Source organism: Alosa alosa, chromosome 7 (assembly GCF_017589495.1).
Source record: "Alosa alosa isolate M-15738 ecotype Scorff River chromosome 7, AALO_Geno_1.1, whole genome shotgun sequence".
Lineage (NCBI taxonomy): Eukaryota > Metazoa > Chordata > Actinopteri > Clupeiformes > Clupeidae > Alosa > Alosa alosa.
Window position 1 is genome coordinate 35,876,446 of NC_063195.1, and position 27,239 is coordinate 35,903,684.

Sequence of the window (27,239 nt, forward strand, 5' to 3'; positions counted from 1 at the left end):
GGGGTATGTGTTTGTATATGTGCAAGTATAGGGAAGTGCTTAACAAATATGAGGAGAGTAGAGGAAACAAGCAGAAGGTGCCTTTAACTGGCATTCTTGTTCATGAGTTTTGCCAGCATCTGCTGGATCTGTGAGCGGGACACGTTGAGCATGGAGTGGCGGCTGCGTGGGCTCCCGGGCGTCTGGAGTGGAGCGTGGCGGCGGGAGCTCCAGCGGCCTTGTGCATGGGCAGGGCTGCTCTCCGCCGAGCGGCTGCGCTGGATGAAGGAGGCGTTGGAGGCGTGAGGGTACTGTTCTGTCTCCAGCGTGGATGACGAGAAGACGTAGGATGCTAGCCGCCGCAGCTGGTTAGGCCTCGGGCCATGCAGCCTGTCCTCATCCAGCTAGAGAGACAATATAGATGAGAGAGAGAGAGAGAGAGAGAGAGAATACAAGTGCACGTATTAGTTTTGTGGTGAACTATTAACATCTTGTATAACCTATACCATTCTATCCATGCAGCACAAGGGAGGAAAAACACTTTCAGAAAGGAAGGCATCACCTCTTTTGGTTTTAACAGACCACCCAGACTCAACAGAACCTAGACCCAGACTAGGACATTTGCTAGAAACAAAGGGAGGGTGTTTTATGGTGCTGAAAGGAGGAGGAACAGCTGAAAATGGGGAGGCTCTCTGTTGCCTAGAAGGAGACCCTACTACACAGACTACACAGGTCTTTCAAGACTGACATTGTGTCACCACTGGGGAAGACAATATTTTGGCTGGTTCAGATAGAGTATGCAAGAGATGACAGTATTGATGCTTTGCTCTGATGCTGCTCAGAAACCATTGCAAACGCAAACAGTCTGGAGAGAACAAAAAGCAGTACATCAGGCACACAGACACAAACACACAAATCAATAGATGGGTTTATGATGGAAACGAAACCAAACCAAACTCATGAGATATTGAGAAAAGAACAAAAAAGTTCATCTTTAAAAACAGACAGAGGAGGGACTGTCCTAGACTGTGCTTACCGCAAATACATCTCTCTCTCTTCTTTTGCCGCTCCCTTGGTATTTTCTCCTTGGGTGAAATCAACTTGTCATACTTTTGAGCGACACAGTAGGTCAGACAAAGGCAGCAGTTATGTGAGGAGTACAGAGATAATGGTGGGAAAAGCAGGAGTCCTTCGCTCTTTCTTACTGTAAAATTGGAGCGGCATGACTAGAAGTGCATGAGTAGAAAATGTTGTGAAATGGTGAGAATCAATAAGTATCTTGGAATGTTTTCAGTGAATTTTGTGTCTTCATTAATGTGATTGATGATGCTTTGCTTCCAATAGGATGGTAAATACAGACAACTGACATCAATTAACGCAAGAGGAATTCGAAAAGTTGTTAACAACCCTAAATCTTTAAGTAGTGATTCACTCTGAGTTTTGAATGTTCTGAACATTGACTATGGCTTTCAGTATATAGTATATTAGTGTGTGTGTGTATATATATATATATATATATATATATATATATATATATATATATATATATATATATATATATATATATACACACACACACACTCTTTTGATCCCATGAGGGAAATTTCAAGCTAGAAACAAAACTATTTTTTTAAGAAAATGGCCACAAAAGCATTGTTTGATCTTGAGTAAAGCTAAATAGTTGTGTTTTGTTTGGGCACTGAATTAGGACACACCGCAGGGCCCAGACTTTTCCTCTTTGTTTTTAAAGACAGCCTTTATTCTAGCAAAATGTTGTTCAACTTAACAGCCAATCAAAGAACACCCTTTCTTTCAATACTCCAATACTGAAGTAATGTTTTGATTGGCTAGAAAAATGTACACCTTGGTTTGTTGAATGGCTCTAGAATACTGAATGTCTCAGGCTCGGGCTACACCGGGTCTGCAAGTGAAGCACTCGGTTCGGGGAGCCTAAAAATGGTTTTAGACTGGTCAACTTTTTTTCGAACGTACGCCATAACAGTTAATTACAGCGGAAGCTAATTCTTGCAGCAGACGCTCCGTGAACAGAACACTTCACTTAAAAGGAGAAATCTGGCCGATTTTTACATGATTCTCGATTGCTAAACGTCACCTAGTCCTGTCAATAGGAGCTGCAGCTAACGGCCAGTACTCCCAGTCAGCTACATGGCAGGTCTGGGGACATCATCTAAATGTGCCTTTTTTGCCTCTTAACAGACTCAAAATGCCATTTAAAGTTCTGTGCAACATGCTTAGGGCATGTTTAGATGATGCCCCAAGACCGCCATCATTCAACCCGGGAAAAGTCATATAACCATTCCAATGACTCCGGAGCTGTTAAGTTAGGTAAATTAAGCTAACATTTTCTAAAACGACATAGTGCCCAGTGTAGCCTCCTTGACAGTGCACACAGTCACATCGCTAGAGGATTTTGAGGAGAATTTAGCTGAATTTGGATACACCTTTAAGTCTGCAAGGGGCCAAGACTGTGAATCCACCATTTATTTGTAAGGGCTATAATGAGGAAATCTTGCAGACCTATTAATCCACTGACTTCTGCTTTATGCTGTTATTTAACAAGACAGACTTCAAAATTAATATAGTCAAGATTGACACACTGTGGTCTTGACACCTAAACCTTTGCTAATGAGATGTGTATTTGTGTCATCATCATGCTGCAAGGCAAACACCTGAAAAATGGGATGAGGAAGCGGAGAGCCTTGGGCTCTGACAAAATGCCAACTGAATGCAAGCACAGGAGCCACAGAATAATCCTTGCTTTCAAGGCTGAAGTAATGTCAGTCGTATGACTGAAAAAAATATAATCTATTAGATATTCAATGTGAAACTGTCATTTGGGAAGGATGCAAAATGTGCCATTTGGGAAGGCCAATTTCTTTCTATTGTGATTTTTAGGATGTTTTTTGTGTGTGAATTATAACTGCAGTACCAAGGGAAATACATCTAATTTTCCTTTGCAATATCAGAGTGTAAAGGTTATGTCCAACAGATAATCAAGCTAAAAGTTCAGAAATGTCTATTTTGATTGCATAGGATTTTATGATGGGCTAATACTCTACAAATGTGTTACTTTCCTTGGTGGTGGAGATCAAAGTAAAATTGGATAATGAAAGCTAGAGAGCATATGAGAGCATTTTGGCCATTTTAAGAAGATTTTTTCCCATATTCAGAGTATTTTATGAGTGGTGACAAAAAGACCCTACTCCTGAATTTTGACTCTGATCACAATCAGTATGATGCAAATTAACATGAGTTAACAGTTTAACTACACAAAACACCCAGTAAAATGTTACTTAGAATTGGGATTCACAGCCTTAAACATGCACAATTGTTGGAATGACAAATTCACATTAAAATTCTTGTTACACCTAAGTAACTAATACAGCGGCATTTGCATCTCAGGAGATTAAAAAAAAAGAACAGCAACAAAGGACAAAGGAAACCCATTGTGACCACAAAGTGTTTTCACTATAATAAAAATTCCTTCGACTGACGGGCAGAAAATTTGCATGTCAACAAGATATTTGCACAACAAGTAAAATGCAATGAAAAATACATCATTCCTCATGAAAGTGCTCTCTCTCTCTCTCTCTCTCTCTCTCTCTCTCTCTCTCTCTCTCTCAATAAACTGATCTTTTTCAGCATTTATTTTTGCCTCCATAGAAATTCGAAAAATGTCATACTATTAAAAAATAAGATACAAAAATAAATGGAAATTAGGTGGTGGAATCCAGATCTAAATCAAATATATGTTTAAACACCTTCATGCACTGCGTATGATGGATGAAAAGTATTCAAATTACTTTCCATTTAAAAAAAAAACATAGGAACTCTGTCTTTTTAAGCAAACTCAGCATGGAATGCTATGTGTGGATACACAATGAATCTGTAGCAGGGCCATCTTTATCTAGGGCTATGCCGAGCTGGCTGGGAACAACATATTCTCTTACCGGTCTGTGAGGTCCTGTTGGGTCTGACTCCCTCCTTCGTGGCAATGAGCTGCTTGGTGACTGAGCAGGACTATCTGTGGTCGACTGACCAGCTCGCGCTCCACTGATGCGCTTGGACACCTCCTCCTCAGTGACAGGCAGCATGGACCGGGCCCTGTCCCCACCTCCTGACCAACTGGTTTTGGGTCGCACCGTCTGATCCATACACATCGCTCCCCTTAGCCTCCTCCGCTCATCCTGCTCCTCCAGGGGCCTCAGCTCTTCGGGGTCCTCGTCTGTGGTGCCAGACGTGGTGGGCTCTGCTCCTGGGTGGAAGTCCCTGAGCTCTGTCTCTTTGTCAATGATCACCCACTCCTTGCTATCAAAATCCTCCTCTTCGGCAAGTGGCACAGACCCAATGAAGGCATTACTGTGGGCCTCTTGGTCCACTGATGCAGAGGCTTCCTGTCGACCACTAGCCAGTGGGTTGCCACGGCAACCATCCAGCGAGAGCATCTGTGCAGGCTGGGAGGAGTATAGATGCCGTGAAGGCGACCCTAGGATGTCCATGCGTGACCTAGATGTCCATTCACAAAACATGACACATACAAACACTTCCTTCAGTTTTGATTCCACTTGCTGTGAAGGAAAATAGGACATGTTCTATAATAATGTCTGTTATAGACAGATGTTTTGCCTGGCGCTCAAAATCTACAACAGTAGATATGGTGAAAGACAAGCTGAAGGTCAAGGTGCATTGGACTGCACAACAACCTCAGGGCTACTGTATTAATTAAAGCCTTTCTTCTGTAGCACCTCTAAAAGAAGACAGCAAGAGGTCATCTGCATATGATAAGACTTCTGAGCCTCTTTTGAGTCTCTGAGAGGGCAATACTGTTTATGGTTATGGTCACACTGTAAACAATTTGAGCGAGTTTTGCTGTTCCAAAGCCACCCACCTCTGTCCATAACCATCTCTCCCATCAGCAGCAGAGAGGCGGTCAGACTCTGGGCTGTTGATCCGGCGGTATCGGAGTGAACGCACCTGGCCACTGGGGGATTCAGGACATACCCCACGATTACACTCCTCCTCCAGCCCAGCCTAAGGGGAAAATGGTAAAACAAAAGCTGCAGCTCAAATATAGACAGGCAGTGTCACATACACCCTAGAGTTTGCTTTTAAGCAGTTTTTTGTATTCCGCTCACAGATTATCCAAACCATCATTAACCATCATTACCATTACAACATTTCCAGTAGGAAAATATCTGGTAGAGTGACTAGCCAATATGAAAAATGTTCCAAATTGTAGCAGATATTGGTATTCTTATTCATGGAATTTATGTCTACAGGCCATGTATGAAAGGCTTATAAGACTACCCCAGTAAAAGTTCCCAATAGTTCTTCATGCACAGCACAATTATCTTAATCTCAGGTTTTCCTTGGATATTGCTTGGTATGGCAAAGGATGATAACTGCAGATGAGCAAGGCATCATTCCTGCCTTTACATCAAACCTCAAATGCTCCTCAATTATATTTCAGCATCTCCTGCACTTTCCACAAACTGGGATTTTTTTGTTTCATCCACAACAAAGCTGAGGTGCACGCAGTCTTAGAGAACATTTCTGGGGAAACGCAATGCTCATAAAAAAAGGACATATTGAAGAAACATAAACCTTGCCAAGGTTTATCCTGAGTTTATTGCGGTTGAAGTCTGTATCTTCCCAATCTCCTTCTGTGGCTGTATGCCGTGAGGGCAGAACAGGAGGGGCATTCTCCTGGTCACTCAGGTGCTCATCCTGCAGCACATCGTCTGTGTTTTCACGCTGCATGTCACTAGGACCCGGGGTTATGTTCACCACCCTATGTCACACACAATAGAAATGATAGGATTGGTGGGTTTAGGGACTTTTAGGATCTTGTATAAAACATGTGTCTTGTACTAATGCAGAGTTCAAATGTCAAAGTATTTATATTATTGGCATAATCACAATATAAGGTATTCATACTAAGCCACTGGGAGAACATGATCATGTGTTAGTCTCAGTATGAACAAATATGAAAGCATATAACCAGTTTGCATTACAGTAATTTCTTGTGTATTAGCCGCATTGTGCCACAGGACAGTGTTTTATGTAAGTTAAAGAAACAAAACCATATTAATACCATATTAATTGCCCCCGTGTATTAACCTCATAGCTGAAGACATTTTGCAAAATCAATGTATAAACCTCAGCTAATAGTTGGGAAATGATGGTATACCACATTCAACCAGAAACTCTTCACACACTTTTATAAATGGCACATCATACTGGACTTTAAATGATAGAACTTAGAGTGTCTGTTTGCACCGCTTTATTCTTCTATTCATCTATTCACCCCTTCTTCTCCTGGGATGTCCCCTTAAAGGAAATATGTCCATAGTCACTTTCTTACATATGTATGCAAACACTGAATCTATAGCAGGAAGTGATTTCTCATGAAATGTGTTCATTCTTGTTTCATCTACTTCATGTACTCTACTAAGTCATGTTGAGATTTTAAAACAGACTGTTGACAGTATTCACACTAGGGGCCCTATTTTCTTTGGTGGGCAAAGTCTGTCAGCTAACAAAGTTCTTATGCATGAAATAAAGCTGTCGTGTGGCATATCGGAGCATTGAGCCGACTCATCTGTGTTTCAATGTCTTGCCCATGATGTTAACTAGCACATCCATTTTGCCTAGTTATTAAAATAGCTTTAGTTAGATTAAAGACATTGCACTTTGCCCATAATTCAAATGATGGCCCAGAAAAGAGTGGAATTGTTGTGGACACCCCTCCCAGTCTCACCCCATCATGGCTGCCGTCTGCCGCGTGTTGTGCTGTGGTGCTGTGGACGTGCTGTTGGTGGAGACCAGGGTGTCATTCCCACCTTTCTCCCAATCATACGGCTCATTCTCCGTTATAATCCTGTCCTTCATACTGTTGTCAAACACTGACATCAGGAGCTGCAAAAACATGAAATCCGTACAATTAGTTCTTATGCTACTGAAGAGTTCTGTGCTATTATTGAAAACAATGTTTGTGACATTTTAATGATATGATGAGTTTGTTAAGTTAAGTTAGGCTACTTTATCTGTCCTCATACACATGGGCATTGGAGGCATTTCAAACCTGGGTGGGACAAAATTGAGGGGATTCTAGGGGTCCTCTCCAAGGAAATGTTTCAACTCAGCAGATGTGATTTCCTGTATTCTGGTGCATTCTAACAAATGGGCTACTGGAGAAGGGCGATATCTATTTCCATTCACATACGTCTTGACTGCACAAGTGAACCTGGCCGATCCGAGCATTCTTTCCAGAGTGAGAGAAATTGCGCTGCGTTTGGGTTAAACCCACTTATTAACTTAAGTAGGCCTATCCCACTCGTTTTACCCCATTATAAATGGCTTTTTACCTTGGACAACAGTATCCTACAGAAACGGACAGGCACGGTGGCAGGGATAATGTCATGCGAGTATACAGCCTACCCTACGGGATATTTTAAGGGAAAATATTAAAAACGGGAAGACAGCGGGAAAGTTAAAATAGGCCTACATGAGAAACCCGGAAAAAACGGGAGGGTTGACAGCTACAGTGGCTTGCAAAAGTATTCATCCCCCTTGGATATTTCCCCTTTTATTGCTTTAATAAATGGAATCTTTGTCCATTTAATTTGGCCTTTTTAACACTAATTTACAAAAATCCCCTCTTTAATGGCAAAGTGAAAGCAAATTTCTACAAAGTAATGTTAATTAATTAAATATATATAATGCAAAATAAGTGATGCCACTCTGGAATGGATTGATGTAAATTTCTTTAAAGTGAAGTTAGCTTACCTGATAGTCTGGCTTGGTGTAGTAGTCAAGGCCTAAGACGTGCTCTAAGAAGACATGGAATTCAGAAGGCATGTGTTTCAGCAGCATCCGGTGGTCATAACGTTCCTTAATCTGTCCAACTTGTTCCTATGAGCAGTAGAAACAGTAGAATGAATTTGGAAATGCCAGATGTAAGAGACAAATTGATGCATTTTAGTGTTAATTTCGTCAGACGAGACGAGAGGAAATATGTTCGTCAACAACCTTTTTTTTCATGACTAAGAGGAGACGATGACGAGACGGCAGTAATGTCCTGAAACACTGACTAAGACTATCTTAAGATGCATTATTGTTGACGAAAAAAGACGAGACTAAAATGTTTTGCATGAAATAAAAACTAAGATAAAATCTCTCTTCATTTTCGTCTACAAAATGAGAAGACAGAATATCTAGCTGTTACGTTTTCAAAATATTCCGAATGAGTTCATACGCAACAGCTTTCCTGTAGGCTAGTCTACGTGCTGTTGCTGCAACCCTGTGGCTGCAACACGAAACTACATGGAACAAGAACACTGGAGATTTCTGCTAGAGTTAGCAAGATAACTACCTAAGCTTTATGCCACAATGCTACATACCCAGAAGTTGAAGCTTCTCTCATACAAATTAACATCCCCCAGAATGTCCATACGAAAATGTTCATCATGTAATGTCAACTATTTAACTAGTTAGACTGATGATGCAAAGTTTGCTAGCAAGTAAGCTAATATGGAAAGTTTGCTAGCAAGTTAGCTATGGCTAAGATGGAGAGTCTGTTTGGGGAATGTGTTGTGTTTGAAGCATATAAGCCATCTAGCGAGGCGGAGTAAAACATTAATACTTTGGTCTACAACAGTGTTTCTCAAACTTTTTCAGTTTCAGGACCACTTAACTAACCCTAGCTAAAAAAAAAAAAAGATTATACCTACTTCAACAGTAGCCTATAATTAGTCTACACTATAGGCCTACTCACTGAACCACCTTGCTTATTGTCTTTGCACTTTGCTTATTGTGTGTGGATTCATACTGTATGATTTAAACTGGCATATCTTACATAGACAGTGTTGTAGAACTGTTTTTACATACAAGTTGGTTCAATATTGCAAACAACTCATCTATATTATATTTTGCCACGTCATAGCTTGCGGATCACCAGTGATTCTCGGACCACACTTTGAGAAACACTGGTCTACGAATATGACAGTGGTCCAGTCAAATCTTTTACTGTCTATGGTCAAATCCCAGCCGAGCTATAACTGAAGCTCGACTTACCTGTGCATGTAAACATACTGACTGACAAAAAATCAGAATGAGTAATTATAACAGACGAGTAGCCCTGTGGACACACAATATTGTTGGAAAATTGAGATGTGTGAAACACTATTTGACTCAAATGGTAATCAGAAATAATTTGTTATAAAAAAAAAAAAGACTAAAATGTGTTGACTAAAACTGACTAAGACTAAGATACCTTTAGTTTTCTTTTGACTAAAACTAGACTAAAATGACGAGACTTTTAGTCGACTAAAACTTGACTAACAAAAATGATATTTGAATGACTAAATATGACAAAGACTAAAAAGGACATTTCGTCACAAGACTAAGACTAGGACTAAATTAAAAATAGGTGACAAAATTAACACTAATGCATTTAGTGTCAAAAGATAAAAGGTGCCAAGTATTTAGAGTTATCTGGACAGTACCTTGTCCTTGATTTTTCTCCATGGTAACTGTCCGACAGCGAACTCCACCAACATGTAAAATAAAGACCAAAGATCATCGTGGCGACCCATTTCCTGAAAGAAAAAGTAACAAATAAAACAAACATACACAGTAACCGCTATGCTATATCTATTCCATTGTTGTAAGCAATTTAATGTTGTAGATTTGCTTGGAAGTGTCTACTAAACACCACCCATTTGTAGTGCCCAGGTGCATGACCAAATGCTGAGCTATGCACACCACCCACCACATAATGTTACCCTGCTGCTTAGAAAGTCAAAATTCAACCCATCTCTTGTGGAGGACTACAAATAAGTCTTCTTGCTTTTCTGACAAAGACGCTGCACAGTCTTCAAATAAACTTGTGTCACCTGAATTGTATTTATAAATGCCTTTTTTCTTCTGTATCTGCCACTTGTATCCCACAAAAAGGAAACTTTTTACATTTCAATGTCTACTTAATTTTAATGTCTACTTAATTTCTAAATACATTTCAATGTCTACTTAATGTCTACTTTATCTATTTGCTTGCATTGTCTCACTAGTAAGTTGTATTGGATATGACTAATTCAATTTTACATGAAGGCGGAGAACATTTTCAAACTATTAAAAATGATTACAATAGTGTAGAGCTGTTGACAATAATCCAATAATATTAGCTATGGTAGCCCATAGTATAACCCTCACTAATGTTAGCTGCATTCTTTGCTGGGTTTTTTTTGTGGTGTTAAATTGGTAGCTTGACTGAAATAGTCAAGTCAAGTCAAGTCAAGTCAAGTTTATTTATATAGCGCATTTCATACACAGAGGTCATTCAATGTGCTTTACATAAACTAAACCAAACAATAAGAACAAATAAAAGCATAGAAGGGCATGATAGTCAAAGAATAGTTCAAAAGGTAAAGATCATAGTAAAAAGAAAACATAAAACACAAGGTAAAATCATTTAAAAATAAAGAATAATTAGTAAGCAAAAACAAAAACAAAGGCAAAAGTAGTAAAAAAGTAATAAAAGTAATAAAAAAAACAAGGTAGAATAATTATCAAGGCAGATTCAGAATTTGTAACTCAGCAAGCAGTAAGCAGAAAGCATCTGAGAACAGTTTGGTCTTAAGTCTAGATTTAAAACTGGCTACAGTTGGGGCCTTTTTGATGTCATCCGAAAGTTGGTTCCACAGCTGAGCCGCATAGCAGCTAAAAGCTGCTTCACCATGTTTAGTTCTAACAGTAGGTTTTACTAGCAGGTTTTTCACCTGGGACCTGAGAGGACAAGAAGGTGTGTACTGCTGAAGCATGTCTGATAGGTATTTAGGTCCTGCTCCATTTACTGATTTATAAAGCAATAGTGCTTTAAAGTCAATTCTGTGACTTACTGGAAGCCAGTGCAGGGACTTTAGAATTGGAGTAATGTGGTCAGTTCTTTTAGTTTTTGTTAGAATCCTTAGCTGCTGCATTTTGTCACCTGAAGCTGTTTAATAGTCATTTTAGGAAGGCCTGTGAACAGTCCATTGCAGTAATCAACCCTGCTGAAGATAAATGCATGAATGAGTTTTTCTAAGTCATGTTTTGACATCAGCCCTTTGAGTTTGGTAAAATTTTTGAGGTGGTAAAAAGCTGATTTATTTATCGCTTTCATGTGGCTGTTGAAATTTAGATCACTGTCAATTAATACACCAAGATTTTTAACAGTATCCTTTGCCTTCAATCCTTTTGTGTCAAGGAAAGTGGCAACCCTAAGTCTTTCCTCCTTTTTACCAAATATAATTACTTCAGTTTTTTTCTTTGTTCAGCTGAAGAAATTTTTCAGACATCCAGGTGTTGATTTTTGTTGCTAGGTTACGGGGACGCTGGCGAGACACGCCGCTCCGTCTGGCATCATGTTTTTGTTTGTATTTATGTAATGTTCGTAATTTTATGTAATGTTCTGTTAATTTTTTGTATTTATTTTTCTAGTTAAATGTAATCACTCTTTATTTATGTTATTTTCAATCGTTTTGTGTTATTCTTAGTCCTTTTTTCTGATTAACAAACTCGGCTGACACCATCAACGTCAAGTTAACGTTAACCAGGGCTGATGAGCGCCTTTGTCTAGCCTGCCTTATATCTCTGAAGTCCCTCATCCATCCGTGACGCTGCACATCCAATGTCTGGACGAAGGGATTGCTCAGCAAGGGTGCCTAACTTCAATCTGCAAGAGATCTGCAGCTGCCACGACCACCGAGCTGCGGCTGACATGCGACCTGCCATGCTAGCATCTACCGGTGCCTGGAGTCTGGATTGAGTGCTAAGAAACTCTGATGACAGTGTCAACCATGAACAACAAACAACAAACGATCACTGTCTAGGACCACCGAGCTGATAATCAGCAGGGTCGCCCATGACAAATTCGGACAGTCTAGTCCAGTGGTCCCCAAACTTTTTCTTCCGAGGGCCAGCTCACTATGCCTGGCTCTAAGAGAGGGCCAGAGACTCGAAGTATATCAGTAACCATAAATAGCTTAGTGCTGTGAACAGCAGTGTGCCTTAGTTGAATATTCCATTACATTTAATCATAGGCTACTGCAATTTAATACCATTGTTAGCTGTGTTTATGTTGCCATCATGTCATATCAGTGTAAAATGTAGCTCAAATGAAATAATATTAATAAAAAAACTTTTCCCAAAAGCATTCCCAAAAGTATTAGCGGGGAGTCCCAAAAGTATTTTATTCAAAAATGTGTGAACTCTGAACTCTGTGTCTTTGCATACACAGCTCAAGTTGTGAACAAGCAATTCATTTAAAGTTCTCAAACTATGAGAGTTTTATGAAGTGCTGGCAAAAACATCTGAAATGACCACCATTCTAACTTTCACTCACCTGATGAGAACTCATGTGAACGAGTGAATAAAAATAGAAATAATTATCCCAAAAAGTCCCAGAAATATAACTTGAATAGAAGTTAGTTAGTTATTAACAATTCATTGATAAACGTCTAGGATCCTTTGAGCACTGATGCAGTCAGCATAGGCCTCTTATATAGATTGCAGGTAGGCCTACATTTCATTCCGTTTTCAATGGCAAACGCGAAACAGCGCCAAAACAACCACCAGTGGACAAAAAGAGTATTACATGTGTACTGTTAACACTCGCCATAGAGAATGAATGGGGGAAATTACGGAGTTTATAGTTTGACGATGCCCCACTCCCGTGCGGGACAGATGCTATATACCAGGGACATGTTTTGGGGGGCCACCCAAAATGAGGTAGCGGGCCGTAGTTTGGGGACCACTGGTCTAGTCCTTCCAGTGCTCTCCAGACTGCCAGTGAATTCTCCAGGTTGGTCAGTTAAGAACTTTGTTAGTGTTGCATCGTGAAGACACAGCTGTGTGCAGTTTTCACGCGGGTCATCTTTGCCCTTGGACATTTTCAGCCGGTTGGAAATTGGACTAATTTTATTTTTAATTTGTATTTATTTTATTTATTGTGTTTATATATGTCTTGGTGTCACGGGTACGCTGGCGACTGCGCCGCTCCGTCTGGCATCTTTTGTGTTTGTTATTTCTTAAATGTATGTCTTGGTGTCACGGGTACGCTGGCGACTACGCCGCTCCGTCCGGCATCTATTGTCTTTGTTAGTCTGTGTCAATGACAATGTCTTATATGTGGAGCGCTTTGGGTTGCACTCTGTGGATGTTAAATGCGCTATACAAATAAATCTGACTTGACTTGACTTGATTTGTTCTATACACTGACACATAGATTCAAGAGGACCATAGTCGTTCGGTGACAGAGCTAAGTAAATTTGTGTGTCATCTGCATAGCTATGATATGAAATCCAATTATTTTGGATGATTTGTCCAAGTGGGAGCATATAGAGGTTGAATAATAGTGGCCCCAAGATTGACCCCTGGGTAACACCACAGGTCAGGACTAAGGACGTTAGTGTTGAGGTACAGTTTCCGATGGGAACAAAGAAGCTCCTTTCTTGTAGATATGATTTTAGCCAGTTGATAACTATAAATAGTAGTATGACAGTGTAATTTGTGTATAAGACTCATCGTCAGTAATAATTATCAATGAAAGTGAAACTATACAGATAGGTAATAAATTTAATTATATACAAGAATTTACCTTTCTAAAAATGCAGTTTGGTTCTAATTTATTTTCTAATCTGACTGGTCAATAACTGATTGAAACACTTTAAATTTAGTAGTCACTTAACAAATGTTACATAATGTTACAAAAACACCTGGGGTGGACCCAAGTTGACCCAAATCTGCCACTAAGCTGATCAGGTCTGAGAAAATACCCCTTTCTGGAGCACCCAAAAGGACAGCCATCCATATTGTGTGACAGTCGTCGGCATACTTAAGGATGCAGCAGGTGCCAATATATGACTCAAAACAAAATGACAAAACGTACTTACTTTGTTTTTATGTGCATTGACCGATGCATATCGTACAGTTCCTCTGAAACCTGCAACTGTTCTTGGCTATAAAGAGAAAAAATGATAAGCAACAATGAATCAGCACTGCTAGCTCTACAAAGAAATACCTACATACTATGTTCAATTCATGGGAATTAACAAAGAAAATAAAATGATATAGCACATGGTAAATTGATGGGGGAGAAAGCAACTGTAGGTCAAGCTAAAAGTCAGGGGTCTCATTGTTCATGTTGATGTTATTCAATTCTTGTCAGTAAGACAGTGATCAGTGGCGTAAATCTAATGCTATAACGAACATTGTTTATTTTCTCATACAGTATTTGTCCTCTGTTTTATCATTTGGTTTCATAACAGTTCAATCAATTTGGAATAAACGCAGACCTCTAAGACATTTGCACTGAAAAGAAACTACAACATTATTCATAATTGTTTTGGTGTCTATATGTGTGGTGTGTACAGATATATATATGTATGTGTATGCAGAATGTATGCTCAAGTGCTTGCCATTAATGATTAGCCTATTAGCCAGCTCAAAGTGCTTAAAGAAGACCTACAGATGTCTAACACATCCGTCAATGTCACTGGAGACACTAATGGTTGACTAGATATTTTTCAATCAAAGAAATGTTTTCATGCTACATGTAACCTTTAGCCTTTAACATCTGGGCCAAACTTGGTGGCTACTTCTGTAAAGGGGTGGAGAAAAACAGCTATGCTGGCGCGTCGGGCCGTTTTACCACCTCGAACGTGCATTACTTTCTGTGAACTGAACACCGTGTACAGTAGTCCATTATCCCTTACTAGTTACAGTATATTACTGTAGTAGTAGGCCTGTAGGTATAGTAGGTATTAGATGTGTCATTGTTGTATAATACTCAGGTAACTATTTTTCCTTTTTTAAATGAACAAATGCTCTGAGATTCATTTTAAATACTCTAAATTTAGAACATGATGTATGCATATATCTTCTTTCTTTGTGCACAATGTTTAATATCTGTGGCTGGGAAGATGAGACCCCTGCTGAGAGGAACAGAGGTGAAGGGTCGGTGAGGGCACTCACAAACAACAGAAGTGGGGGGTCAGAGATCTGATGGAAACAGGTTCATACATGCACTTCAAATCAAAATCCAAAAGGAACTGCAACACAACATAAAACAGTGTCAAACTAAAAAAAGTTAACAATCATGAAGATGAACAAAACATATCATTAACATCCCAACAGACAAAAACTGTGCTGATTTATGCAAATACATTGACTTAGTTTGTTAGAAAGAACTGTTACCCCTGCCTATGGTGCTTTGCATATTGTGTTCCCACAAAGAGCAGACTGTGGAGACTGTTTATCAAGTGCATACTACAGTAAATTAAACGTTACTTAAAGAAGCTGGTATTCTTTTAAGGACTACTGGTAAGCCTAGGCAAAGTCCTTTTAGGCAAGTCCCTCCACTCGGCGGCCATATTGCAACGCTTTTTGGGCACTCATCGGGCATCCTATTCGGCAGAAATGCGCGTGCGCAAGGCTTCACAACACCAACCTTGCTCCAGCGGCGAGTTCACAATACATGATTGGCACGATGTCTTCACAACACACCACATGAATGGCTCAATGTATTCACATGTCAACGTTTTGCCGAGGAAGGGGTGGGGTATGTGTAGACAACGGCCATATTGGCGTTACAAACTAACCCCATGCATTTCTATGGAGGATTTTTTGAGTGGTGTCTCCTCATTAGAAAGTCTCTGACCTAGGCTACCCAACCACATATCCAGTGCTACCTCATTTCACTGATGCAATATCATAATCACATACGTCATTACATGTTTCTTAATATTTTGGTGCTATTTCTAGGTCATTTAAGGATGTTTTCAACTTAAAAACATTCCACACTCCACACTCCACTATGACTATTGTAGCGTAGTTAAATAATGACATAACGTTCAGGAAAGGCATCTTAAGCAGTAGTTGAATGCAGTGTTTCGAATTTGCAGTTGGTTGTCATTAAATCACACTACACAAATTCCAGTCTTTTGACTTCACAATACCAACTACAAACATAAGAAAGTTATTTGACAAAAAGTGCTTTTTTGCCTACCCTAATTCTCAGAGAGACATACGCACACAGGAATTAAAAAAAATATTACTAATATTACTTATCAGATAGGGAGGGCTACAAGCACGGCAAGCTTCAATATTCAATATTTCTAATAATTTTAAAATGTAGAATCATTGCTTAATCATCCTACATGTAAGATAACACATCAGTTACCACTTAGTACTTAAATCCCTTTTCATTCTAGGATCAAGGACAATGTCCTCGAACGTGGCCTATTTGTATCCTTGAACGGGTTCTATTTGTATCCTTGAGCTCCACAAGAGCTACTTATAAACACAAAGCCAACAGGAAGAGTCCATTGACACCACATCATGAACTGAGAGGAAAAGGATTTAAGATGACCAAGTAGAAAAAAGCTGTTGTGTGTGAATGTGACAACTCTACTACCGCAGAAGTACAGAACACATCAATTATCCCTACCCAAAGTCCTTAAACAGAAGAAATCGTAGTAGAAAAAAGGAAGACATCTATTCCCCTACTGTAGCTACATCCAAACTACAACTTCTTCTTACATGATTTTATTGACCAATTCATATAATGATCACAAGGTCACAAACATGACACCAGTTCCAGATAAAGGTGTAGGACACCAGTGGTAGCTAATGGTTTGTAGACACAGATATAAAACCTTATGGATAACCTGAATTAGTTACAGTAATAGCTGTATAGAGAGAGTTGAGTTCCATACACTGATGTATAACTACAGTACATGTATATCTTATTTTATTATCAAGTATTTCACCAAAATTGTTCAAACTACATTACAGTAAAAAGGCACATGTATGTATATAGTGGTTGAAGTGCATTTCAATCGTTTTATAGACTAGCTCAAGATTTGTTGAACTACAATACCAGACTTCTCACAAATTACACTCCAATAAATCTGCATATTTGCAACTAAACCTGCAGAAGCCTGCATTCAATTCAAAATAAATAAAAAATAGTTGTTGTGATATCCATGCTCATGTAAAGCTCAAATTTACTTAGTTACACACAAGATAAATTCTGTACTAGAAAATAAAATAAACTTACTGGTCGAACCTCTCCATTTGTGTTTGTGTACTGCCGTGCAAGCCCAAAGTCCAGCATATAACATTTCCTGGTTGTTGAAGGCAATCTTCCCATGGCAAAATTTGACTGAAAAGGGGTAGTCAGTCAATAACCACAATTTATCAACTGTAGCCATAGCTTTTGTATCTACTCAGTGCATGATGATACACCATGTCACATACATGTCAACTGATACCTAAATGATAAAAACTGGATTGAGCAGTGCCCACATTCTGTGTGTGAAATGAGAAAATAGGACATACAGGTTTGATATCACGATGCAGGAAGCCAACCGAATGAATGGCTTCTATAGACTCAAGAATCTGTTTTCCTAAGCGAAGAGTTGTGCTCATGGTGAAAGTGCCACGAGGTTGGCTTCTCCTGAGATCTGCCAGGTTGCGTCCCTGAAAGAGCCATTAACTTCATGTTTGTATTGTACATAGAATGTGCTGACATGGAATCATATAATGCAATATTCCATTGTATCAATGTTAATTAAATGTCTGCAGAGGAAGTTGTATTTAGTGTAATGTATTATGTATTAAAAATCCCTCACCTGAAGTTGCATAACAACATAGTTGAACTTATCATTTCTTCCACAGCCAATGAATTTACAGACATGATTTTTTCCTAAAAAAATACAAAATATAGTCACATTACTTGATTTGTCCCTTCAATTATAACTGCAGAGACATAACAATGTCCCCATTGTCCACCATGTCGTTCACTAAATAATTTTGTAATCTACAGTACGTCCAAAGTGTGAAAATGTAAAATCTGCTTTTACACACTGTAATTCAGTGCAAATGCTGCTGATATTTGCAAAATAAATCTGGGTTTAGCTTACTGGTGTTAGACAAAAACATAGACCAACTTCTTCAGCAGCAAAACCCTAAAAATTGGGTCATTCCTTCATTTTTTTAACTATTTCAACTTCTCTTTACATATGAACCAGACAAAGATGAACTTATGCAACATGATGATGGTTTGGATTACGGCACCCAAAACTGTAAACTGAATTGTGGCCTAGTTATTGCAATACCATAAAATACAGTCATATTACAGTGGCAAAGAAAAGTATATGAACCCTTTGAAAAGATCTGTTTTTCCGCCCTTATGTAAAAAGGGAGTGCAACCTAAATTACTTAAAGGACAACTAAGAACAACCTAGGGGCTATGTTTGGATGATAACGACAGGAAACTTTTGTTGGGGACCAAAACAAAGTTAATCAGAATAGTTGGACAGTGTCCATAGACAGTAATTGGCATAACATTTGGTAATTGACTTAATTATTGATTAAGGTCATGAGACTTTGATACCTGTCCCTGACAAGACATGCTGAAAGAATATTCTTTAAAACCAGTCAAGATCTTTCCCAGAAATTCCCAGTTCAGATAGTGTAGAAAGGAGAATGTCATGGTTAACAGTATCAAAGGCTATACATCTAGTAGAATTAATACTGATGACTGAGCAGAGGACTTACTGTAACTACTCTCAATGCTTCAGTCACAGATAGAAGAGCAGTTTGAGCTCTACTCTTGAAACTAGACTGCATAGGGTCTAGTAGGTTATTCTGATAAAGATCACATACTTGCTTGAAGATCACTTTCTCCAAAACCTTTGACAAGAAAGAACGAAGGGAGACAGGTCTGCAGTTCTTCACATCAGTTGGATTAAGTGAACTTTTCTTAAGCAAAGATGTAACCCTTGCCTGTTTGAAAGAAGAAGGACCTATTCCAGAACTGAGTGAAGCGTTAAACACATGTGTGACTGCTGGTAGAACAGCAGGTGTGAAGATTAGACTGTAAAAGATTAGAGGGTACAGGATCCAAAGGGCATGGTGTTGGACGACTTCGCTGAAGCAGTTGAGAGACCGCTTCCTCATCAAGAGGAGAGAAAGAGTCCAACAATGCCATCATGCCAACACAAGGCAAAGCCCTCCTTTTACAGGTGAAGTCATTCGCTCCCACAGATCTGCCTATCACTTTACCTGTCTTTCCCACCTGGGCATAAGACTCATTGAGTCTATCATGAAGACCAGGGTCTTCATCTTATGGGAAAGCAGGCACTTTCTAGTAGTTGCAAATCTGCGTCAGCCTTCTACTGATCTGGGTTTGTTGGTGGAGAGTTGATGCTCCAGTTTAGTTGCATAGTCAGACTTTGCTTTCCTGATTGCAGAACGTAGTTCATATTTATACTCATCCCTGTCTCCACTATCAACTCCACTGATTAGAAGCCATTAATAAAGACTAGTAATATAGCCTAGTGATATGGGTAGGCATTCAGCGCGTTTGAAATAATTCATTTGATAATATTTCTTTGCAGAGTAAAAGTTTTGTGTGATAGACGCCTGTCTCAAATACAAGCCGGTGCAGTTCGGAAACTTTGGGAAAATATTTGATTTGATTTGAAGTTTTACAGTATTCAACAGTATTGGCAAGATGGACAATGCTTTGAAGTTATAGGGTGCACCTATTTGTTATTCGTTAACCTGCTACATATTCAGGTTTTTTTATTTTACTTTTACTCTGAACCAAGGATATCAAAGGCAAAAAAGAGCAGACATGAGGACAAGTTGTGCATTACAAAAGTATTAAATCAAGCTGGAGAGACCGAAAGTAACACATCGGACTTGATTTAAGAGAAAACATTCTGCCTCCAATATTTTGTCCAACTTCTGTACATTGCAGGCAAGACTAGTATTAATATTGTGCAGGCTACTTTAGAAAAAGGTCAAGGTATATTAGTAGGTATATTAGTAGCACACAGCATACATCGTTATTACAGCACACAGTTTGATGCATCATTTATTAGCCAACCTTGAAGTTTCTTTAAAACAGCCACCTCCATCTTCAAGACTTGCTTTGGCTGCGTGGCTGACTCCACCTTCAGAGCCACATTCTCTCTGGTTAGCAGGTCCAGTGCCTCATAGATCTCTCCAAATCCTCCACCACCAATCTTCTTCAGCTGAAGGCAATGAAAATGATGTATGCAGGGATCCACAAAAATGTATGAGACATTGACAAATAACACCAAGTTGATACAATTGCTTTAAATGTCTAAGGTTTTATTTTACACATCAGTAACTACTCACTTCACGCTATGATGACTGAGAACAACCCCAGGCAAGGAGAACATTTCTGATTATGCAGCACTGCTTGGGGACATGGGCAACAACTTTCTACTGTGTACCAGAAACGTTTTGTGTGTATACAAAACTTTCTGATGCGCAAACAAACTGTTCTTAAAAATATATAGTGTGTAAGGGCTGTCCACGATGGATAGCATCTATTTATCATGTTTATTTGTACTGACATTATACTGTAGGATCCAGTGCTAGCCACAGAGCCATCTCTTCTCACTAACCTGGCCAACCGCAGTTAATGCTGCCTCCCCAACACACCACAACATAAAAGAGAATGCTGGCAATGGTTGACTGCGAAAACATCAGTAGGACTTTACTGCAAGACTTTACAGCAGGAATTTACTAAATGGCCCCAGCATCTTCAGGAAATAGAGCTGGATCTGCCCCTTCCAGTAAAGTGCCTCAGTGTTTGGATGTCATAATTAGTGTTGTCACGATGCCAAAATGATGACGTTGATACAATACTATGCATAAGCATCTCAATACCAAGATACTTTCAATACTGAAACCATACCAAGTCAAACCCCTTAAACACCAGTAATAGAACTAATAGAATAAGTCTATGTGACAGAACATGGTACTTAAAATTATTTTAAATCTGATAACAAATATGCATTTTATCCAAATCTGATTGAAATGCCATTCTTAAGGTATTGTTCCTAACAAAATGAGTTAACGTAACCAGTGGTTAAAGTGAGATTTAGCAGGTGGGGGAACCCTAAAATCCAGTGTTGGTGCAACGGGGAAAAATTACTCACCGTTGGACAACATATTGAGTATTGTGGTGTCAATATCAATATCATCGCGCTACATTGCTGGTATGAAAGAATATATTTATTATTAATTCATCTGAGGTGGCGGAACTGCGTTCGACCTGCTCACTGGTGCCCCCCCTCCCACACACACACACACACACACACACTTTAACACCTGAGCTTAACATTTTTAATATCAGGGTATCACCTTTCAAGTATCGGTGCATTATGCAACCCTGGTCATAACTGATGACCAGCTAAAGTACGGTATGTAGCCTCAGTCAAAAAGTCATGTTGGTTTATACTGTACAATATTCGGCAGATCAGACCTTATCTCACACAATATGCAATACACATTTTTGTGCAGGCCATGGTTCTTTCAAATATCTCACTTGTGTAATGAGACCATTTCAGATTATTAAAAATAGTTTAGGGATCTTCAAAAAGCATTTAAAGACCCATCTATGCCTCATATCTAACTAATTCTTACAAAGACTCGGTTTGTATGTGTTTTTGGTTATTTTTATTGTAACGATTTGCTATTATTATAATATTGTGTCTATTAGCCTACTTATCATTAGTATTTTTATGTAGGGTATATGACTACTTTAAACTTTTCATTTTTACAGTTTAGACAAAAGTGTCAGCCAAGAACCAGAACATAACCATTTACCAAATTTCACTATCGGCCATGTCACTAAAACATGTTCTGGGTCATTCCACGTCAATTCAACCAGGGCCCACGCACTTAGGTCTCAAAAAATTCTTAAAAAATTACCAGGTGTACCTATGTTACCCAGGAGACACACTGTAAAATTACTCTTATGTAAGATCAATACTTTCCAAGATACAGCCAATTTTACAGGGGGAGAGAGGTGTCGATTTTGTTCGGCCTCTTTTTTTTGTCAAAGTTCACAAGCCCACAGCGCAAGAACTAAACCATGTAGGAGGCTCAAATATTGTATGCTGGTACATAAATAGGAATAGTATGTAGCAAAATCGTCACATTTGGTCTGGATAATCCTGCATGGCCATAGCTGTCCCTCAAAGTTGATACAAATTTTATTGGAGTTTTTGGCTGGGCTCTGTTTAAGCCTTCAGAAGACATATTTGTACTCAACATAGGCTCTTGATTTATTTTCCTTACTGAGATAAGTAGAAACACTCTCACAAAAAACAATGAACAGAAAATAAATTCCTTCAGGGTCTGAACAGCAGACTTTACAAGTCTAAAAAATCATTTTGGTTCTCATTTTCAGAGCACCCAAACACCTTGTGGGAATATACAAAGATGTTTTAAATATTTTTTTCTTTATTCTCCATGATCTTTTCTTTTTTAAAACACCAATTTGACTTGTCTTATGCAAATCTTTTTTTTTTCACTTTCCACCCTGAACATGGGCAAAATGCACCATTGACATCAATATGTTTTGTATCTTTGTGTATTGCCAGCATGCAAAATTTGAGCCTCCTACATGGTTTAGTTCTTGCACTGTGGGCTTGTGAACTTTGACAAAAAAAAGAGGCCGAACAAAATTGACACCCCCCCTCCCCCTGTAAAACTGGCTGTATCTTGGAAAGTATTGATCTTACATAAGAGTAATTTTGTGTCTCCTGGGTAACATAGGTACACCTGGTAATTTTTTCAGAATTTTTTGAGACCTAAGTGCGTGGGCCCTGGTTGAACTGACGTGGAATGACCCTTCTCCTCTGATCCTATGACATGGTTTGATGTGTGTGTGTTTTGGTATACACTGTAATTTGTGGAACTGTACAGAACACACACCTCTAAAAGAGGTTTAAACATCTGTGGCGGTTGTATTACACACCAAAGTCACTAGACCTGTGCTCTTGCAACAGTGAGGAAACCTGGCCCTGACACATTCTGTGAAGGGAAATGTCATCTGCAACCCTGCAACCTTTCCGACCAGTACAGCAATCATTAGTACAAAGGCTATAGAGGTTGCATCGTCACAAAAGCAGTGCACACAGCAAAACGTGTAGTATTCCTCACCACTTTCCATCGGTCCTTCACCATGCAGTTGGGAGGCAAGATGTCAACCTGCTCACTGGTGCCATTCATATTGGCTTGGTCCTGTAGCGCTGGCGCTAGGCACTGCTGCCAGCCGGACAGAACCCGAGCAGCTCCCAACTTAAATGAGCCATTTATCTACAAGAGGGACATATGAAATACACACATATATAGACAGGGCTTAGCTCTGTTAACTCATGCTGTAGGTTACCATGGATACACATTCATTTTTTATGGTAGGGTGACACAATGCTGGAAACACCCTAGTGCCACTGAACACATGCACCAGTATGGTACATGTAAGAATACCTGGTCACATACTCAAAATAGTTGAGTCCTATATGTTCCCATATACAGGTAAACCTCAGATGAAAATTAATGCTATTGATGAAAAATCTATTTTGTGTTGCAAAATTGTTAAATTGAAAATTATATCAGACCTTCACTATCCTTCCTCTTAATCTCTATGAACTATGCATACAGGAGTCCAAATGAGCATTTGAAGTGAATTTTAAGATTTTATTTTGCTTTTAAATCCTTAAGAGGTGAAGTTCAACACACAGGGCAATGAGAAGTGAAGCAAGTCAGGACCCAAACTAAAACACATGCTAATTAGCATGCAGTCCCATCATGTTCTGTTAGTTAGACATGCGCAGCTAAGCTTGGCCATTCGATCGATCCATAGACATGCTAGGGTAGCGTTCAGTGCGCAACATCCCTGTGGCAGTTCTCTCAAACATCTCAACAGAGAGTACAGTCCAATAATGTGCTTGTGTCCACGGAGCAAGTCTAAACTGAACAGACATACTGTATTTGAGCTAAGAGCACCATTGCCAACTCTGAGGCTTACTGTAAGAGACCGATTGACAAAACTAATATCAATATGCCCAATCATGATGCAATGATTAATTTTCCAAAAATGTCAACCTTGCTCTTAATCCACGAGTTGGCAATACTATGGTGGAGAAAAAAAAAAAAAACAAGCATTACAGACCATCCATATGTTGTTTTACTATGCTCTGGGATGTTTATATGTGCAAAAATGCAAGCATTTACGCTATCTGTAGAGCAGGAATATTCATTTTTATGTTCATCCATTTCCTATTGTATTTGCCACTACCATTCGCCATTTCATACAATGGCTTTTCTGTAAATTGTGTATGGAATGAGGGGATGATTTTAAATAATGTTATTATAAGTGGTAAGTGGTGGGGACCTAGAGGCCTTGTGTGTGGGTGGTGTGGATGTTGTCATTACCTCTTAAACCCTTGAGGTGGAGTCTTGTGGTTTTTAGATGTCACAAAGGGGCATAGTGAATGCCTCCCTTTTAACCCAATCTAAAGTTGCTTTCTTGAGCCAAGACAGGGCATAGTTACCATGGCAAAATTATGTCTCGGTAGAACCACAAAATGCAGTGCATAAGCCAGACTGAATGAGAGAATACTCTGTGTAAGCCACTGTGAAACATCAAGGCTCATAAACATGATTCATCTCATCTGTGAATTTCTTTTGAATGGAATGTGGGGTTTATCAGCAAGAAGCACAGGGGAAGGGGAGGGGTGGTTGCATACAATTTTCCTGGTTTGATTAAGCAGAAATTATGAAATCATTTGAATTCCAGGAAAGGATAAAGCTGTGACAGCCATTTGGTGATCAGACTTGTATAGAAGTGAATGTGCAGCCACATTTCCAAAAGAGGGGAGGCTAAGGAAACTCCTCTCACCATATTCAAAAACCTCTTCAAAAACCTTACGTCACTGAAAATTTTCCTGAATTTGGCCAATTTAGCCGATGCCAAAACCTTCTTTTGATAGCCTACAATCCAAGAAAATACATAAATACACAAATAGAAACAGTTTGATGTTACTATACAGACACTTTTGTTTTATCCACAGACATTATTCAAGTAAAACATTCCTAAATGGATTTGACAAGGTAGATGGGCTCAGTCAACAAGCAAGGTCACTGCATCCATAGGCTCCAGATTATTTATGGTACTCATCTGAAGTCATGACTGAGGTAGGATCTGTACAATTCAAGGCTGAATTTGTGTCTTGTGATGTTATGCTTCACTCCAGTTACATGTGAGAAACTGACTAACTAATTTAACCTAGTCTGCCACTGATGTCATGTTACAACCAGCTATCAATTCTGTGAAGAACGGATGCTGACTCAAATCCATTAGGATGAGTGCCAGATAATGTTTTTTTTAACTCCACTTAGAATCACACATACGATATAGTTGCTGGATGGAGAAAACAAGATGTCAGACATGACATCACAAAACACAAACAATAATGAAGAAACTGTCCAGATTCATTTTAAATGGCAACCAAACACCTACCCAACACTCATTCTGGAACGAACCCCGCCCCAAGAAAAAAATAAATACAATAAATCACTGCACTTAAAATACAATCTGCAGGCCTCACAAAGACGAAATATTTCTTTCACCAAGAAAGCAACGGTGTCATTGATAGCAGTATTAAATTACATTTTAACATTAGCATTTTAGACATGTCAAAGCTATCCCTGTAGCCCTATGGACGTCATTTAAAGGCATTATTAACCTAAAGCCGTTTCGTTTATTTTTTCGTCGTGATGCATAACTCATGTCAAGAAATAATGCGTACAACAGTTTTCACACAGCCTAATTAACAAAAAAAAACACGGTTAAGTGACCTAGGCCTATGCTATCTTGGCTATCCTTGATGATGAAACACTGTTTTGCATGGCATTGGTCTCCACCCGAAATCTAGGCCCAATTAGCCTACCTTCCAACATCTGGGACTCCTTGAAAAGCACATCTCTTTGAAATACCTAGTTTGTATTCTTAACATTACCTGGCAAAGAAATTACAAGTCATCCGTTTCCGCCTCTTTGCAATCTTCATTTGGATCTTGGTTGCACAAAACGCAGAGGAGCGTCCTCGAGACCATCGCCCGGAGTCCGAGAGATGCGATGCGCCCTTCAAACGCGCAACTGTATCCTATGTTCACATAAGCTACAGTTTCACAGACCACTCCAGTTCTCTAGTCCATACACTGTCGATATGGTAGCATGTTCGACAATTACTTGGATTTTAACACGGCATAGCGTGCAGTAGTCTAGGAAACTCAATAATCTGTACTCTGCAATGGCAATGCACACATGTAGGCTACTGGATGTAAACATTAAGGAAAATGATTAGCCCACTCACAAATCCAAATCACTGACAGCACATATTCAATAGCCTACCTACGCAGGGAAGCGTTTCCACAGAGGAATATCCACAGTTACTGTAGACTAACAAGCAAGCAGGCAGCAGCCACGCCAGCGTACAACATAAACACGTCCAAATGACGCGAACAGTAAAATAGCAATCTAATTCATTCCACTTCCACCCATATTACAAGCGACTGATCTATTCACCATAGACTGGCAAACACCCCATCACACAATACAACGAAACATACTGTTATATGTGCCTAAACGTGAATGATATAGCCTATCTAACAATTCTCACTGCACTATTTTGTCCGCAGTGCAGTGCAGGCTACCTCTAATCGCAAACACCTAACAGTTATATTCCACATTGGACGACAGGTGGCGCCCAAAGAAAACAAACCGTCATATGGTACTATCCCACAGAAATGCAGAGCATCATCAATATGCCTATTAATATCAGTATCAATATCACACCTGCCCACATAGACCTACCGCTCATCGGGCTTCATTCCCAATGAATGTCCAGTTTTCAACCTCGTAGCCTACAAATGAAGAAGCATCCATTGGCCGGTTCACACAAAGATCTATTAACCTCGAGGTAAACGCATGGGTTTGAGATGCAGTTGTCTGAGGTGATGGGTCATGCAGCTGGCATTGCAGATATGGACTACAATTCCCATGCTGCTACGAGCTACCCAAATAAGGACGGACTTGCATTAGGCTACCATTAGGCGTGCCAGCACGCCCTGTTAGAGATAATGTGTTACTAATTCCCTTAGCCGACATGTTTAAATGCCGATATGGCATTGTAATGTCATATTGTACAGCTTTCAACAAAAACCCATAGATTTTTTTTTTTAATTCGTTAGAGTTGCCCCGTCAGGATAGGTTAAGGATATATACTCTTTTGGTGAGGGAAATTTGGTCTCTGCATTTATCCCAATCCGTGAATTAGTGAAACACACTCAGCACACAGTGAACAC

The 27,239-nt window shown here is 39.4% G+C and overlaps 1 protein-coding gene across 4 annotated transcripts in view; it reads right to left on the reverse strand.

The window, feature by feature from the left end:
* Positions 1-26,596, reverse strand: part of ttbk1a (tau tubulin kinase 1a) — a 35,707-nt gene extending 9,111 nt beyond the window's left edge. The window contains exons 1-13 of one of the 4 annotated variants that reach the window (XM_048247824.1): positions 25,893-26,596; positions 23,032-23,187; positions 19,937-20,084; positions 17,673-17,746; positions 17,380-17,520; positions 17,099-17,203; positions 13,932-13,997; positions 9,507-9,599; positions 7,789-7,914; positions 6,761-6,918; positions 5,605-5,791; positions 4,889-5,031; positions 3,951-4,506 (exon numbers count right to left, since the gene is read on the reverse strand). In XM_048247824.1, coding sequence (XP_048103781.1) covers positions 3,951-4,506; positions 4,889-5,031; positions 5,605-5,791; positions 6,761-6,918; positions 7,789-7,914; positions 9,507-9,599; positions 13,932-13,997; positions 17,099-17,203; positions 17,380-17,520; positions 17,673-17,746; positions 19,937-20,084; positions 23,032-23,100 — 1,866 coding nt within the window. In that variant the 5' untranslated portion in view covers positions 23,101-23,187; positions 25,893-26,596. The other 3 variants (XM_048247823.1, XM_048247825.1, XM_048247826.1) reach the window with 3 other exon arrangements.
* Between the last annotated feature and the right edge of the window lie 643 nt (positions 26,597-27,239).